The sequence below is a fragment of the Bos indicus genome, chromosome 14, assembly GCF_029378745.1.
Source record: "Bos indicus isolate NIAB-ARS_2022 breed Sahiwal x Tharparkar chromosome 14, NIAB-ARS_B.indTharparkar_mat_pri_1.0, whole genome shotgun sequence".
Lineage (NCBI taxonomy): Eukaryota > Metazoa > Chordata > Mammalia > Artiodactyla > Bovidae > Bos > Bos indicus.
This window is the reverse complement of record NC_091773.1, coordinates 6,591,954-6,610,056: the sequence shown is the minus strand read 5'-3', so window position 1 is coordinate 6,610,056 and position 18,103 is coordinate 6,591,954. Positions and strand designations below refer to the sequence as shown.

Below are 18,103 nucleotides of genomic sequence, written 5' to 3'. Positions count from 1 at the left end.
TGGGAGGAAATGCTCCATGGAGCTGGGACCAAGACCCGTTAAGTCCAGTGACTCAGGCCTCAGAGCAGGGGGTCCTGGCTTGCTGACCTGGTGCAAAGACTGGGGCTGGGGTGTGTGTGTGAAAAATGAGTCATAGCCAGAATTTTGGAAACTCTATTCTGTACGCTGCCAGGAACTGGAGCAAACGGAAGGGATGGCACCCTGCTCTGGCCTCCCAGATGTAGAACCTAGTGGGAGCCCCAGGCAGCAGAGAAGCAGGGCTTGCGAGTTCCCTGTCCAGCATTCTTGATGGGTGTGTATGGAGCTGAGAGATGGTGCTTAGTAACTGGCAGAGATGGTTTGTTTAGGAAAATGAAAGGCAGATAGATGACTTTCGTTTTGCTTAATTCAGACGCTGGGTATTCTTAAAGGTTCATCAAATCTTACTGTGCTTTTCCATGAAGAATATCATCATTCACTCTCATTCACTAAACAAATATTTTTTGAATGCATGTTATATTCATGATGCAGACCTCAGTACTGGGCATGTGATGATTAATAACACAGTTTTGTGTTTATGAGAGCTAGTCAGTGAGACAAATGATAGGGATGTATGCAAATCTCAGGCTTGAAAGGAACCTTCAAGTTTAGCTTGCCGTCAGGTAATTGAATCCTTTCTATAACGTTCCTGTCAGGTGGGTCCAGCCTGCTGGTCAGGCCTCTATGGATGAACTTAAAATTCCTTCAAGATAGCCATCTTTAGATTCCATCTTTGGAAAATGTTATTTTTAAAATCTTCATCTCTAAAATGAATGGTAGCTCCTTTCTCTCTTTCTTTCAATATTAATGCTATGTCACTGGCCTTAATCCTGACCAAATCTAATCCCTCTTTCGCATGACATACAGAAATAATTGTATGCGAGTCAGTGATTCTCTCCTCAGTCCTTTACCCTTCAGGGTGGCCATTTCTGTTTTCAGTTGGTTTTGTTTTTGTCTTGAACGGAACTTTTCAACTTGGTTTTCATTATTTTCTCTCTTACAGAGCCCCTTTAGACATCTTTTCTCCTCAATCTTTCTCTCGTCCCCCTTCCCTGATGAAATGGTGATACCTAACATTAATTGTGTATCTGATTATGGACTGTGGCCCGTTGGTGAGCCAATCACCTTTGTTGCTTGAAAACTGGTAAATTCTTGAAAATCTAGGGAACACTTTTCTGGATTCCTGGCCATGTTGTTAGTCTCTGTGTTCTCATCTTAGTTTGTTACTCATTCATCAGATCAGATCAGATCAGATCTGTCACTCAGTCATGTCCGACTCTTTGCGACCCCATGAATCGCAGCACGCCAGGCCTCCCTGTCCATCACCAACTCCCGGAGTTCACTGAGACTCACAGAATAGATCAATAAATTATCTGACCTCTGTGTTTAAGAAAAGAGAATAGAGGGCAGTCAGACATCAACCTGAGATACTTGTCATTAGTTTTAGCTAGAGTAATGCTCTGTGTTTATCCTTTGATTCTGTCTCGTTTGTCCATGTGGTGCAGTTTCGTGACATTAAAAGTTAGCTGTATATTTAGCCTTAAAATAGATGAGTCCGTTGTCAGTAGATTTGACAAGTGGAACCCACTAGAATACATGATTGCTTAACCAGGTACTTGATAGTTGAACAGAGGAATGCTGTTGACGGACCTTAGTGTAGTTATTTTTCTATAAGTTCCTAAATGATTTTAATGTACAGCTTGGTCTCAAATGTGAAGATCTGTACCTAACTTGACAAATCCCTTTGAGAAAACCTCCAGTGGGAATGTCCTCTGTGAAGAGACAGCATCTGACTCATAAGGAGAAGGAAAATAAAATATGACTGGAGAATGACCTAGTACAGATAACACATCCTGACTTGAAATCGATGTGGGAAGGTGTCCTCGTTTTCAGTACTTGTAGGTGTCTGTGTAGACATTTCCTGTCCTCGGAGGCTGTGACTTTTAATGTGCACTGCTGGATTGTTTGCCAGTGTCTTAACTTTCTATGATGACTAAATATGAGTGACAAAAAATGTTCCTTCTGTAATTGTATTTTGTTTTTAAAAAGTGTTTTATGCTTGTTTGGCAGTTTCTAGATACCTTAGAACAACATTGAGTTATGAGGGAAATATAATATTTGAGGCACCTTGTATGTTTTAAACTCATATTAAGCTGCACTTTTTTTTTTCTTTTTTAGTGGTGTTCATTATTCTAGCATAGCTCTCATGATTTTGTCAATATGGCTTCAAACGTCATCAGAGTTGATGTTCCTGGGGATCTGATTGCAATCCTGATCATGCTATTTATTTTTAGAATTACTTTTATAAAAGCGAACCTGTAAATAATTGTTATATGAAAACATGATTTAATGTCTTAAGGATTATTTCCCTCTGATTATTCTGACTCTCTGCTGCATAAATAGGACCAGTTATGATTCTGAAGCTAACCTAAAAATGTATAGCCAAAGCATGATTGTATCCTGCTTTGAATTTATTTTGCACAGTCTGTCGCACCTACAGAGTTAGTATTATTGTACATTTAACCAATAGAAAATATTCATTGGTAATCTTATTAGATATGAAAGTAATAGAGAGCAAAATGCTTGTATTATATGGTTGTTATAGAATATCATTAGTACAGTCATATTTCTATCTCAAAGTGTGATAATGCCAGCGGGATAAATGAGAAAGACATTGAATCTTCACACAAAGGAAATGGGTTTTATAATGAGTGCAGTTTGAACAGAACTAATCTCTTTCTTGGATCATTACTTCACCTAATCATAAAACCTTTTTTTAATTCAAATCCTTGCAGGGTTCTAATTGGTGACCTCTGGAGCCTGATAATTGTTTAAGATAGCTGGTCTTTTGCAGTATACTTAATGATGTTTGCAATTAAAAGTGAGAAATGTGGTTTAACCCTTAGGCAGGTGTAACTAAAAAGTAGATTTTCCTTTTTTTCCCAATCTTTAGTAGTTATTCCCATTCCTCTTCCCAATAGTTATTGACTTGAGTCATTATTAACTTGAATTAACCTAATGTATTGTTGTCTTCACTTAGTCTGGGGGTTTACTGAATCTTCATTTGACAAATGCGTTGGGATATATTAGGAGTAATCCTGGGTCATTTGGAAGAGCCAAGGGACTGGTCTATTTGGGATGGCCAGAACGCCTAGCTTCTTTTTTCTCTGTCATTTGGGTTCATTTTTCTGCCTTTTTTGGGTGATTTAAGTAGAAACTGAGACATTTCTTTGCACCCGGTTTCAATAAAAACTTATTTCAGAACTTTTCTTACTACCAGATGAAAGTAAGTGAATAGAAATTAGCCAATATTAACTTAGGGCTGATAAAACCATGGGCCCCCGAGCCCTGAGTGATTACTTTCTCCACACTGTGTGTAGAAGCATGCTGGAATTGATACAGACTGTTACACTTTCATGTCTTGATCTTCTCTGTTGCTTCTGTTGTGTTTCTCAGTAAACAGTGAACATTCAATGAGTAAAGTTGACTGACTCGTCCTCTAAAATTCTGTTCATATGTTGGAGGTGGAATTTAATTTGTTATCTGTTGGTTTAGGAGGTTTTTAAGTGTCAGCAAAAATTGATCAGTCAATCTAAAATTTTTTTTGAGCCAAATTGTGGATTATAATCTGAGAATAGCCTCTTGGAAAGTTCTGGGAACTGTTCTGCCTATGAGAGGCCAGAGCATAGTTGTATACGTTTTTGAGACAGAGGGCTATGTATTAAATGATGTATTATTGACAGTTTACACAGTCCAGATCTAAGCTTACAAAGCAGGTAGTGGGCCATGGGTCAGTGTGGCCCTTTGCAAGATTAAGAAGGAAGGTTATGTTTTTGAGGAGTTGTCTTGTTGAAGCTAGAATGCTGCTCTTACGGCTGAGCGGGTATTTCTGCCGGAGGGAGGTTTGGTCGATGCGTGGTGCAGGTACACGCTGCACAGAAGAGGGGGCAGAGGAGGCCAAAGGGCAGAGAAAAATCTTTATGTTTAAATTTTTCTTGTCTTGCCATAAAATATGAGTTTTATTTCACAGAAGCCAGTTGTGTGGTAATTCGGAGAAGAGGCAAATCCTTTGAGAGTCCGCAGTCCTGCAATCAAATTTCAGGTCTGCCACGTACTAGGTACCAGGGGACGTTGATTCCTGTCCCAGCATGCTGAGAATTGTGTGGGCTTCATGTGCAGGGCCTCCAGCATGGTGTCTGGAAATAGTAATTGTGCAAATTGTTAGATTCCTTCTATGAGTTTTAGGGAACATTTCATCTCTGATTTTCATCCCTTAATCTTTATTGTTTTAAAATGATTTAAACAAAACAACACATTACACTTAAAAGTTTATTTTGAAAATTGTTAGACTTTAGTACCAAAATCTAGTAACTTCCTCATTTCTGAAGGTCGTTGAGTGTTTCCCCTTGTTTAGATGATAAATTTGCATTTCACTGGCGCATCCAGTGATCATCATGTCTTATCTTTGTATTTTTCTTTTTTCTACCATGATGCCTTTTGTTTGGTGAATGATTGCACTATATTTAAGGGAAAGATAAGAGGTCAGTACCATGGAAGCATTTTTTCTCTTGAAAATAATTTGATAAAATGTGTAATGATAATTCAGAGTAGCACTCAGAATTTTTTAGTTATCTGCATTTTAATTTCTAGAATCATATAGGTTTCACAAATTCTTGAAATCCATTCTACAATGAAATACATGTAAATCAGTTACCACAATTTAGGCTTTGTATTAAGTAGGCAATAATAACCTGTATTTGCATTATGTGTTACAGTTTTCAGATCACTTTGATAAGCATCATATCTTTTGATACTTGAAATAACCTTGTTAATTTCCCTCAAAACTAAATAATAAGCCAAATAATTTTTTCTCAAAGTCAAGATCCCTTTACTTCAATAATACCAATAAACTGGAGGCTTTAGGTCAGAGTACACTAGCATTGGAATCCTAGATCTGGGTTTGCTGTGGAATCTTAGCCACATCACTAGATATCTGTTAAGTAGCTGTTTCTTTTCTGTAAAATTATTACCACTCTTCTGCTACATTGTTACAAGGATTAAATACCTGAACTGGACTGTCAGTAAATAAATTCTATCAGTGTTATTGTTATATTTTTGTTAATTACCTGTGATGGGTAGAATTACAACCAACTCTTGAATAATGTGGGTTTGGTCTGTGCAGGTCCACTTATATGCAGAGTTTTTAAAAACAGAGAATATGGTTGAATCCACAGATGCTGAACCATGGATACAGAGGAACCATGGGTATGGAGGGCCAACCATAAGCTATACCTGGAGTTTTGGACTGGGTGGAGGATCAGCGCCCTTGACCCCCTCCTTGTTTAAGGGTCAGCTGTCTTTCCTCCCTCCCCTGCCCCGCTCCCCCCAGTCAGTCTTCTTCCTTCCTGGAGGAATTTCCTTGTGTGTGTGCTTTAATCTTATGCAGTGTGTATATATTTAAGAATACTTTGTGTACAAATACTAGCTCTGTCTTTGTAAGTTTACTTCCAAACATTTTAATATTTAGAGTATTGACTATTTTTTGCTCCCTGGATGGTTTATTTTTGTTTATTTGTGATGAGCTCATTCATTCTTATTAGAGAGTGATATGCATCTATTCTGCTGTGCCATTTATTTCTTGTTTATGGAAGATTATTTGCAAGATCTTGAGCTGTTTGAATCAATCTCGTCTGGGCAGGTTTTAGTGTATTCAATTCTGGTTTGGGTTTAATAGGTGTTCTGTTAGGTTTGGATTGCTTAAATAAAATAATTCCTTTGTGAAAACATCTGTCATGTTGGAGGTTAAAAGATATCTTTTTAGACCAACAGCCACAGTAACATTTTAGTAATCTGTCAGATAGAATTTGCATTGGCTTTGAACACTATATATATTTTAAGATCATTTTAAATCCTCCAGCTAGGTTCTTATATTACTTTGAAATAGATTTCTAAATGTTGAGCATGTAGGTATTATCATTCTGTTTATATGGACTTCTTGTTTCCTTATAGATCAGGCTAACCCCTGTCCTTTAATAAGTTTGTACAGAGTTAAGGTCCTCGGCCAAGGGGGCCGGGGGCAGGGTTTGACTGTATTACTGTTTACCCTAGAACTATTGTGCAGGCTAACATATTATTTACTCTTTTCTGAACCTTTGATGAATGTTTATTAAATAACTTTTAAACAGCTAATGACATAGGCTTTCAAGTTAACTAAACTTTAGTGTGAATCCCTCTAAAGAGATTATGAACTGTCCAGCCCTTGGCAAGCTTCTTACCCATTGGAATCCTCAGGGTCTTATTCTGTAAAGCGAAGGTTTATTCTGTAAACCTATCATAGATAGGTTCATTAGAATAAAGAGAGACTTCATGTCAATTGCACAGCCCTTAACTCGGTGAATCCTTGCAAACAAAGTCATAACAATTATTATTTACCTAGTACTGTCATAATAAGTGATCTCTGAAATGAGCTTTCCTGATAGCTCAGTTGGTAAAGAATCTGCCTGCAATGCAGGAGACCCTGGTTCGATTCCTGGGTTGGGAAGATCCCCTGAAGAAGGAATAGGCTATCCACTCCGGTATTCTTGGGCTTTCCTTGTGGCTCAACTGGTAAAGAATCTGCCTGCAATGCAGGAGACCTGGGTTGGGAAGGTCCCCTGGAGAAAGGAAAGGCAACCCACTTCAGTATTCTGGCCTGGAGAATTCCATGGACTCTATAGTCCGTAGGATAGCCAAGAGTCAGACATGACTGAGTGACTTTCACTTTCAAAATGGTTTTCATTACTTTTCAGTACTTTGCTGTGTAATGTTTTATGTGATCAGCACAAATGGGAACTTCTGTATGTACAGGAGGCATCAGATGCTCTGTTTAAAGCTTCCTTCAGTTTAGCCAAGATGGGGACTGGATTGCTGCCTCTTGTCCTTTGCTCTGTGCCTGGGGGCTGAGGGATGCGTCAGCAGACACTCTTACCTCTGGCTTCTGCTTGGGTTGGTCCCTCCTTGCGGAGCCACCAGAGGCAGATCTGCAGAAGGAAGTGAGGTCCCATTGTGTGCGCTTTAGCTTCCTCCCTATTAGGTCAGCACAAGCTGGCTGCTTCCCTCGGAGGACATTATAATCCTTGCCAGGCTGCCCTCCACACAGTCTCCTTTCTTCCTTGCCCCTTCCTGCTTCCCAGCTTTGGGGCAGCCATACTTCCTTCCTAACCTCAGAGTACCACACCATTCGTTGTTGCTATTGTTTTAGGATATTCACATCTTTATACATAGGTCCTTAATTAAATTCTCTACAGATTATCTACTTTGAATGCCATCTGTTTATTCATGGAATACAGTTCCTTGGATCATTCACCCAGGAAAGAACAGAGGCTCTGGGAATAAACAGAGTTGCAGGGTATCAGGGTTTCTAACTCACAGTTTCTGATCTTAAAGGATAGATTCCATGTGGGCTCGCACAGGAATTCATTGGTTCATTAGCACATTCTCTCATGGACTTGTTTTGTAAAGAATGTTTGTTTCCTGTATAGAAGCACTATGTACCATAGGCTTTACTGGGTTGTTAGCTACACAAAATATTCTAAGGACCTGTTGATAGACTGGGTTGGGAAAGTGTCTCCACCTTGGAGACCTGAGGTTTGAGTCATGGTATGTTCCTTGCTAATTGTATGACTTGTAGAAATATATTTTCTAACTTTCCTTATGTGCAAAATGTGAACAATACTTTAACCTTCCCAATATATTGTCAGGATCATAAAAGGAGTTAAGGGCGTGTGGCCAGGGGGACTGATAGTCTGTTGAAGACAGACTTTAAATAGGAAGTTATACCTGTGGTAAAAATGTACTTTATTTTGATTAAGTAGTCTGGGAATTCAAAAAGAGCCTCTCTAGGAAGTGGAATTTAGCAGAGGCACCAAAGAGAAAGTCCCCAGAGATGTTCCTGTCTTGGGAGACAAGTGCAGAAGCTCTAGCCTCAGTGAGCGGGTGCTTCAGAAGCCAAGAAGGGCTGGATGCTAGAGGGGAGAGGCGCTCAAGGCAAGTGCCTGTGGTTTACTCTGGTGGGGTGTCCCGAGGGCTTGATGCCTCCTCTGATGGCTGTCCGTCCACTTCAAATAGAAATCAGCCCTTCTAGTTCCGCCCTCCCTGGTTGTTCGTGGGACAGACTGTCTTATCTTCCAGCTGTGATGTCATCTGCCTTCTCTCCCCACATTGCGTCCATTCCATTTCTGCTCAGGTCCGCCTTTCCAGGAGGGCGTCTCTCCTCAGCGGATTGCTTTCCGCATCCCCCTGTTGTTACTGAACCCTTAGGATCTGATCCATGCAGACATTAAGAACCCGGCCTGCCTTTTCATGCCTTTGTCCTCCTTTCTTCTCTGTGTTGGCCACGGAGAACTGCCCCTGTTCTCACCCTGCTTCTTTCTGCAGCGACCCAGGGTGTGGGGTGAGGAAATTGCGTTCATGTCTCGGCTTGTTCACTAACTGGCTCTGTCACCACTACTTGTGTGATTCATTCTCTTGTGTACTGTTAAAGGAGAAAAGGAAACCAAAAAAAGTAAATCTCCATGTGTCAGCTGTTCAGTCAGATGAGGGAAAGGGAACTGGTGTAACCCAGGGTTCCTTCACTTCACTGAAGCACTCATCAGCTCTTTGCCTGGCAGCCTCCCTTCCTTATCCTCTAGGAACTCAGCTCACGTTTAACTAGCTTTTTGAACACTATTCCAGGCTCCAGAGCCGTCAGCCCCTCTTCTCAGCCCTGTACACACTGCGCTTGCCCGTGTGGTCCCACAGACTGTGTGTTCTGTCCCCAGCAGCCCGTGCACTTTCTCCGTGTGTCAGAATTGAGTCAGTGTTGTGGACAGACGCCTGATTGGGATAGATCCCTGTTCCTCTCACCCTCACCACGTGAACCCCGCTGCATTTGGATTCTCAAAGTGAAATACTGTATATGTAGTTTCCAGAAATGTGTGTGTTACTTCAAGTGAGACGAGCAGTCTAGGTATATCCTTATCACAGCTTCAGTGAAAGAGTATTTTAGTGAAGGATTTAAATGAATGATCAAGGGAGAGTCAAACTCTGGATTTTCAGCCATGCAAAATAGAAACATGACCATCCCTGTATACATTCATATTTTATTCTGTTTTGGTATTTTAAAAAAATTCTACAAAAGTATTTAAAAATTTAAATTTATGCAAATTTAAAGGGTAAAATATTCATGATTCAAACTTTTCAAACAGTGTAAAAGAGCAATATAGTGAGAAGTCTCTATTCCTGTTTCTTATCCATTGCATTTCTCCCTTGACAATCAGTGACTCGTTTCTTATATGTAAGAAGGGAGCTCTTTGCTGTGGATATGCAGGTGAATATGAACATATAGTCTTCCACTGCTTTCCACTGTGACTTGTGTTTGTGTGTCTATGTGTACAAACAGTGTATTTGGTGGAGACTTTTTCTCATCAGAACATGTCTTCATGTTCTTCATCTTTCCTGATGTTGTAAAGTAGCTTATGCTGTCTCACTGGCTGTGCCCTTGCTTAGGTAACCAAGCTCTTAATTCTAGATATTTAGATGATTTCCAGTGTTCTACTATTAAACACAGTGTGTTAAATGGATAAATTTGTGTATAATATTTTATATCTATCCACATATATCTTTAGGGCAAATTTGTAAAAATGGAGTTGCTGGGACAAAGGAAAATGTCAGTTTTGATGTGCTTGATTCTGTGAGAGAATTTAAGCAGTTTTAATGAAAATTTACATTACCAAATTTTTTTATATTGAAAATTTAGCTTATTTAATTCAAAGAGTATTTGGCTGTGTCTTAGAGGATTCGTGGATTTTAGCATATTTGGTAGGGTAAGTGGTCATTGCTTAGGAAGCTCCATACTGAACCAAGACAGAAACAGAAAAAAAAAAAAAAAAAAAAAAGCCAAAAAAGTCATAACTGACACTAGCTTTCCCAGTTGACAGAAATTTGGTGTCCATGGTTTGAAAACATAGCATTTTAATCCTCTACATCATCTAAAACCTAATCACACTTTTGCTTATTATTTCTGAGCTGGGAGATGGCATTGGTACATTAAACTGTATGTAATGAATGTAATCTGGGGATTAGTGAAAGTCAAATCCCCTATGTGTTCGACCTTGAGCATCTGGCTGGATTTTCTGTGGTTTGCCTTCATATGCTCCAATTTACTGAAAGGTTAAAGCTACCTTGGTAGCTGTCCAGTCCCTTCCTGACCTAGGGAAGCCCAGAGGGGTGGTAGTATGAGTTTGAGAGTTTGAAACTCCCATTTACGGATAATTTCAAGATTTCATAAGTCATCTTGTTGCTTCCCATTATTTTGCATTGTACTTTATTGGACACCCTGAACACAATAAACCTACTTACGATCTTCAGTCTAGTAGAAAATGCCAAACTGTTGATTGAACGGCGCCTAAAAAAATGGAAGTTTGGCCAGTTCTGAATTTTACCACTGGGGGCCACGGGGACCTGAGAGAAGTAGAATAGCCGAGGTGTAAACCAGACCTGCGTGACGCCTGTGACAGGGGCGGGGCTGTTTCGGGTGCCGTGTGGCATGTGAGGTCTAGCACACCTACATGCTTCAACATGGCATCGGGCTTTACATTTTTTTTCTAAAATCTTAAACAGTGAAGTATTTCAGCATATTTCGAAGCTTACTTAAGGTAGCAACAAGGTATTTTAGCATCTGGAGAGGAAATTAGTTACTTTTCTTTTAATTTTTATTTCCTTCTTAAAAATTGTAGGGATATCTCGAACTTTAATATATAGTAAAATGAGTAAGTCTTTGTGATTTTTTAACCTTAACCTAACATGACTTTCCATGTTGCTTCAAATGATAAATATCACTGATACAAGGAGTAACATTTTGAAGGCTGATTAAAGAATTAAATATTAAATTGTGCCTATCAATGCTCAACAATTATTAAAAAGCCTTTGTTATATAAAAAGAAAATAGGTAGTTAAATCTATCTTGACTGATGTATTATACATTAAAACTTCTGTTTTCTAGAAAGTTTCAGTGAACCTAATTTTGTTAAATCTTCTAACTCGCTAAAGGTATTCTCAATTATAGCATAAATGGATAAATAAAAATAAAATGTAGAAATTATTTTCCTTATACTAATTAAAGCTGAACTCATGAATTGTTGTACTCGATGGAGCAAATGGCATGTGACTTACTGCTTTTTACTGAGGAAAACGAAACTAATTTAGCTCATATCCACCATTAGTTTTACAATTTTCAAATATATTTTGTGTCTGCATGCACAGACACTCTTATTTATGGAAAATAAGAGTATATAACATGGTATATTGTTACATCTGGAGTATGGATATAGGAGAAACTTTCTTTTAATTGTATATTTTATTTATAGAAAAATTTCAAAATTAAAAGTACTCTCGAAAGGTTTTTTCCAAGAACAATGGCAAGAATTATCTATGTAAATGTTTATATTTCACATACTTCTGTTCAATGCATCTTGTTCCCATGCAGATTCTATATAGAATGATCAGTTTTACAGAAGCAAAGTGTAATATAATACAAGAAAGCAAACAAAATAATCAGTGTATTTGGAGATTTAGTAATTATCTTTATCCTTAGAAGCTTTGCTCAGAAGCTGCAGGCCTAAGCTGGGAATGATAATAGAATTGTGCATGAAGTACTTTGTGAGTGCCATGGTGGGAATGACTGATTCTGCTGCCCCGTCAAGGAGAGTGACAGTTGCATAAAAAGTAGTATTTAATATGGTTGAATCTTGAAGGCGATGTGTGAAATGGAAATCATCAAAATAGCATCACCAGTAGAGAAAAGAGCACTAACAAAGCCACGAGCTTGTGGTTGGGCTCGTCACTTGTGAGGTGGGAAGATTTTGTTGGAGAGGTGACTGTCACAAGGCTGTCTAGGGCTTTTAATGCCCCCTTAAAGAATCCTTCTTGGTGGGAACCACCTTGGAGACACAGGCAGAGCTGGTAGAACGGGCTGTCGGTACTTGGTAATGCTAAACTGAGAATGCTTTCCGGCTTTTCTTTGCTGTTTGATCAGCCTTTTTTGAGAATTCCAGAGGACCTCAAAGAGTCTGTTTTTATGTTTGTAGCTAGTGTATTGTTCCCCTCCATGAGCTTGGGTCGTTGACACTTGACTTTGGAGCACATGTATGTGTGTACGTGTGTGTGTTTCCCTACTTACTGTTGAAGAATCATCAATAAAACGGGAACATGTCATTACCTGAGCAAGCTGTAGGCATCTGAAGTCCGCATTCTTTATTTGGTTTCTTGCTACCATAGAGCTAAGAAGGACCCCCAGTCTCTGAAGTTCCAGGTCTGACACTTCCTGGTTTTCTGTTTTTCTTCCACAGAAATAGAGAAGTTTCAAAAAGGAGAAGGCAAGGATGAAGAAAAGTACATTGATGTGGTGATTAATAAGAACATGAAGCTGGGACAGAAAGTGTTAATTCCTGTAAAACAGTTTCCTAAGGTAAGACAGGTGCGCACAGCTGGCGTGTTAATCTTTATCACAAGGGAACGCTTGTTTAATTTACATTCTGTTTAGTGTCTTCTTGAGATGTTTTCCCTTCGCAGAATATCCCAACATGCATACTTTTAAAATTAATTAAAAACTTAGTGATTCTATCCTTTTTGTTTGACTTTGGTGTGAGTTATGAAGTCTTAAAAATTATTCTTCTGAGTTATATTTCAGACTTCAGACAGACAGTTCAACTTTTTCCTGTTGTAGTTTTTCATTTGTAAGATAAGCTTGGTTGATAAGAATTAAATAAAATTATCCACGTTAAATGCTTTGCATCGGGCTTGGCACATAAATATTCAAAAAATTCTCTAATTATCTATTCTAGAAAGAAGTGTGATTTTTATGACATTGAGCACAGTTACAATAAGTACTTTTAAATCCTATCTAATTATAAAATCTTGATCATCTTAGATTTGGCCTAAATTGATGCTTTTTTCTCTGCTTTCTTTTTTCTTTATGTGTCTTTGTACATGATTTATGCATACTGTTGTATACACTAGTAGTTAATTTCTTTTGATTGCAGAACAATAATCCATTACCTGAATATACTAGAGTTTATCCATTGCCTGGGTAGTTTTCAGTTTTGAGTTATAATTAAATTGCTGTGAACATTTCATACAAGTCATTCTGTGACCATATGTTTTCATTTATTTTTAGTAAATACTTAAGATTTAAATTGCTGTGGATTTAGTTTTATAATAAATTGCCATAATTTTTCCTCCTAAGTGGTTGTATTTGTGGCATTTCTAGACTAACACATGCAAAGTTATGGTTATTCCATATCTAAACTCTTATTTGATATTGTCAATCTCTTTAATTTCAGCCATTCTGCTAGGGTATTGGTATTTTCTTGTGGTATTAATTTGTATTTCCCTGATGATTAATTGTCTGGTGTGCATTTATTGGCCATTTATATATCTTCAAATTTGAAGTTTCTTTTGAGATCTTTTTCTGCTCTCTGGGCTGTGTGTCTTCTTATCATTGAGTCATAGGAGCTTTTTTAAAGACATATTTCCTGGATCATATATTTTGGTGGATATGTTTTGTGAATATTTGACTCAATATGTAGCTTGCATATTATTTTCTATATGGAGTTTTGTGATACATTTTTAATTTTGATGACATGTAATGGATCAAGTTTTTTTTTTTTATGATTTTACCTTCTGTCAACTAAGAAATCTTTGCCAACCTCAAGGAAATGTTAGAATCCTTTATAAGTTTATTTTTTCCATTTCCTCTAAAAGCTTTAACATTATAGCTTTTAATTGTATGTCTGTGATACATCTCAAATTAGTTTTTGTGTACAGTATGAGATAGACAGTCAATTCATTTTTTCTTCATATGGATATCTAGTTTTTTCAGTGGTATTTGTTGAAAGATATTTTCCTCCCACTGATTGTGTTGGTACCTGTGTTGGAAATTGGGTGACTGTGTTAAGTGAGGATCTATTTCTATACTTTCTGATTTGTTTCATTGACCTATTTATGGATCATTATGCCAGTACCATACAGTCTTCATCATTGCAGCTTTTTATAGTAAGACGTGAAGTTAGGTAATATGGTCCCTTCAGCTTTGTCCTTTTCCAGGATTGTTTGGATGTATATCCTTTGCAACTCTATATAAATTTAAGAATTAGTTTTGCAGAACATTCTGCTGGGATTATGATGCAGTTGCATTGATTCTGATGATCCATTTAGGGAGCTCTGACATCTTAATAATATTAAGTCTTCCCTTCCTTGAATACGATGTATCTTTCAATTTAATTTCCATCACTTTTAAGGGAAAGGTCTTGTCTTATTAAACTTACTTCTAAAAGTATTTTATGTCTTTTGAACACTTGTAAAATGAATATTTTGAAATATTCTCTTCCAGTTTTTTGCCTCTAATAGAAACTTTTGTATATTGACCTTGTATTCTGCTACCTTGCTAAAATTCACTTATTCTTGTAATTGTTTTATAGAATTTTCAGAATATGCTATGTACATAATCATTATCTGCATAAACAGTTTACTTCTTTCTTTCCAATTTTTATGTTTATTGTTATCTTGTATCATTATTTTGGCTAGGATCCCTGTTATAATGCTTGAATACAAGTGGTGAGATTAGGCATTTCTCTCTTGTTCACATCAATGTGGAAAACATTCAATATTTTGCCAGTAAGCGTGGTAACAGCTATGGGAATTTGAAGTTTTATTCTAATTTAGCTTTGTTGACTATTTGATTCTGACTGGATGCTGACTTTTGTTGAATATCCTTTCTGCATCTACTGAAATGAGCACAGGATTTTTCTCCTTTGTACTGTTAATATAGTGTTAATAAATTAAACCAATTTTGCATTTCTGAATTAAAGTCTACTTAATGATATATTATCCTTTTTATACATTATTGGATTCAAATGCTTCTGTATTCCTGAGTGATAGTGGCCTATAACCTATATACATTTATATAAAATATTATATAAATTTATGTAAATATATATTTATACATAAATATATATTTATAATAAAAAGTATACATAGACTAATATTTATATATATAAAATTATATAGTGAGTGAAGAAGTGTCCCCTCCTTTTTTTTTTCCCCCTCTAAAGAATATATGTCATTTTGGTGCTGTATTTTCTTTATTAGATAGAATTTACTAGTGAAGCTATCTGGGCCTGGAGTTTGGTGGTATGAAAATGTTTCAAATATATATGTTTATATATGAATCAAATATCATATACATTTGGATTGTATACTGTAACATTGTACTACACTGTGGAAACTGGATTCTGTTCTCTTTCTTTGAGGAAGGTTGATATTTTTGGATTCAGACTGCAGACTGTCGGATGGGAATGCAGAACTTAGTTTACCTCTTAGTTGGAGTTTTACATTTATTTTTGTCATACATGATTGGCAGATTTTATACACAAAATGTGGGGCTCCCCAAGTCTAACTGTCATTTCTAGCATTCCTCCCATTGATTTCAGCACTGTGTTTGCCTCAAACTCTGCTACTCAGCTAAAAAGCTCTACAGTCAGTAAATTCACCCAGGCCATTCCCTTCTTCCAAGTCTTGACTCCCTTCTATAAAATCCCTTTGATTTTGAGCTTTATACAGACTTTAGATGGTTGCTTTTTGTATTTTGTTCCACATTTAAGAGTTTATAGTTGTTTACCTATAGACAGCCTATTAGGAACTTAATTAGCTCTACTTGCAAAAACTGAGGATATACATTTTAGTAAACAGAAAACTGTTATGAACATTTTATAGACATACTAATTACTAAGCAAAGCATGGCTTATGGAAACTTTCATTAATTAATTTTCCAGGCTTGATGTGCACTGTATGCGCCGTATGCAGTAGGAGGAAAGGTGCAGAGACTCTGTCCCTGTCTCTAAGGAGTTCATAGTCTAGCAGATGCTTAATCTGAAGTTAACACTCTGCTGTGTATAAGTAATTATGTGACAGAAAGTGTTTGAGCTAAGTATATGGAATAAACCTCAAATGTTGTTTTTCAGTGTCAGCTTTGAGGAGAATAGGGGAAGACAGATTATAATTGCTGCGTCTCACAGAGAGCAGAGTCCATTTCAAGTCCTTATAATGTCTGAAGTAGGCTGCTTGAAAATCTGCTTTCAGAATTCAGAAAAGGATGTTTCTGCTTAGCAAATTGAGCATTTGAATCTCAAGCCAGCCTTGTGTAGAGGCTAATATAGCACTCACATCAGTTCTAAGAAAAACTTTGATGCTGGTATCAGTTAATAGGCTGAGCTGGAGGGAGCCGGCAGTACTCGCCCCTCTCGAGTAGCAGCGGGCGGGCAGCTTGGTGTGGGATTGAGGGCACAATACCTGTTCAGAGAATGTGATTCCATTAACTGAATAATTTCTCTTCTCTTAATGAACCTATTCAACTCTCTTTCAAAGGCACAGCATTGGACATGCGTCCTCAAGTGTTCAAACCCAAAGTACATTTGCTCTCTTGAGTATGTGTGCAAGATTGTAAAGTATGAAACTCAAACACTGTTTCATGATTTTTTTTTTTTTTTAAGACTTTAAGCTGTAGAAATTCTCCTCCATATTACTTGTGGGTAAACTCTAATTCTTGGTTCTGGACAGTGACTAGATGTAAGAATTAACCTAAGTGCCAAATCTCCATTGGAACAAGGCATGCTGTCTATGAGGACCTTGAATGCCTTGTGGTTTAGGTTTTACATTGATTTTTTTTTTAATAAACTGTTTCTTCATCATTGAACCCATCTATCTATTCATACACGTAACATTTATGGAGGGTCTTCTCTGAGCCAGGAATTGTGCCTGGAAAACAAACTGATTAAAATTTGCTTTTTTGCACAAGAAGTTCTAAGTTTTGTGGGGCATAGAGATGAATCACTAATGAGTATAATACAGTGTGAGGAGCTCAATGTTGGGATGCTCTGGAAGGATACAGGATCATGTGACAGTCTCAGAAGCCTTCCCTAAGGCTGTGAAGGAGCTGGCAGGGGAGGGGTCCGAAGTGAGACCGGAAGATGGAGGGATGGCCATGACAGAGGGACACAGGCACAGGGTGTTTGAGACACCACCAGCCTCGTCCTTGGCTAAGCAGCGTAATTGCAAAATGATGTGCGGGTTTCCATTAAGGATTTATAAATAAAGTGAAACGGGAGCTGTGTACAGGGACTACCCCCGTCACTGTATATATTAGTATAAGGTAGGGTTGGCCAGTGGGGACTGCTTTAGAGTCTGAGGTGGCTCTCCAGGTGTTTAATTATTTTAAACTTTATCAGGAGTCGGAACGCCGTGTGTAAAGTCTTAAAAAACTTGTTATATAAAATTAAGCTATATCTTATCTCTATATATCATTATACATACATGATCTACCACTATGGTAAGATTGTCTTTATTTTGTGCTCAGTTGCTCAGTTGTGAGTTGTGTCTGACTCTTTGCAGGCTCTTCTTGTCCATGGAATTTTTCAGGCAAGAATAGTGGAGTATGTTGCCATTTCCATCATACTGTAAAATAAAAAAGGAGAAGGAACATGTAAAACAGATAAAATTCTAGTTGAACATTTATTTTAAGAATATAACTTAAATCTTAAGAGCAATTATTTTCTGGAGGATAGGCTTCTATGCTATTTTCTATTTTGAAAATGAAAGTGTTAGTCGCTCAGTCCTGTCTGACTCTTTGCAACCCCATGGACTGTGTAGCCCGCCAGGCTCCTCTGTCCGTGGGATTCCCCAGGCATGAACACTGGAGTGGATTGCTGTTTCCTCCTCCAGGGGATCTTCCAGACCCAGGGCTCGAACCCAGGTCCACTACATTGCAGGCAGATTCTTTACCATCTGAGCCACAAGGGAAGCCCTTGTTTAGAAGTTTTCTACTTTACATAGGGCTCCCTGATTAACTCAGTTGGTAAAGAATCTGCCTGCAATGCAGGAGACCCTGGTTTAATTTCTGGGTTGGGAAGATCCACTGGAGAAGGGGTAAGCTACCTACTCCAGTATCCTTGGGCTCCCCTTGTGGCTCAGCTGGCAATGTGGGGGACCTGGATTCGATCCCTGGGTTGGGAGG

The 18,103-nt window shown here is 37.9% G+C and overlaps 1 protein-coding gene across 4 annotated transcripts in view; it reads left to right on the top strand.

Annotated features, from left to right (window-relative positions):
• KHDRBS3 (KH RNA binding domain containing, signal transduction associated 3) overlaps positions 1-18,103 on the top strand; it is a 152,379-nt gene that overhangs the window by 41,781 nt on the left and 92,495 nt on the right. For all 4 annotated transcript variants that reach the window (XR_011570471.1, XM_070802411.1, XM_070802410.1 and 1 more), the window contains exon 2: positions 12,384-12,502. Coding sequence is in view for 3 of the 4 variants with exons in the window: in XM_070802411.1 (XP_070658512.1) it covers positions 12,384-12,502 (119 nt within the window). In the remaining variant the exon portion in view is untranslated. The remainder of the gene's footprint in view (positions 1-12,383; positions 12,503-18,103) is intronic.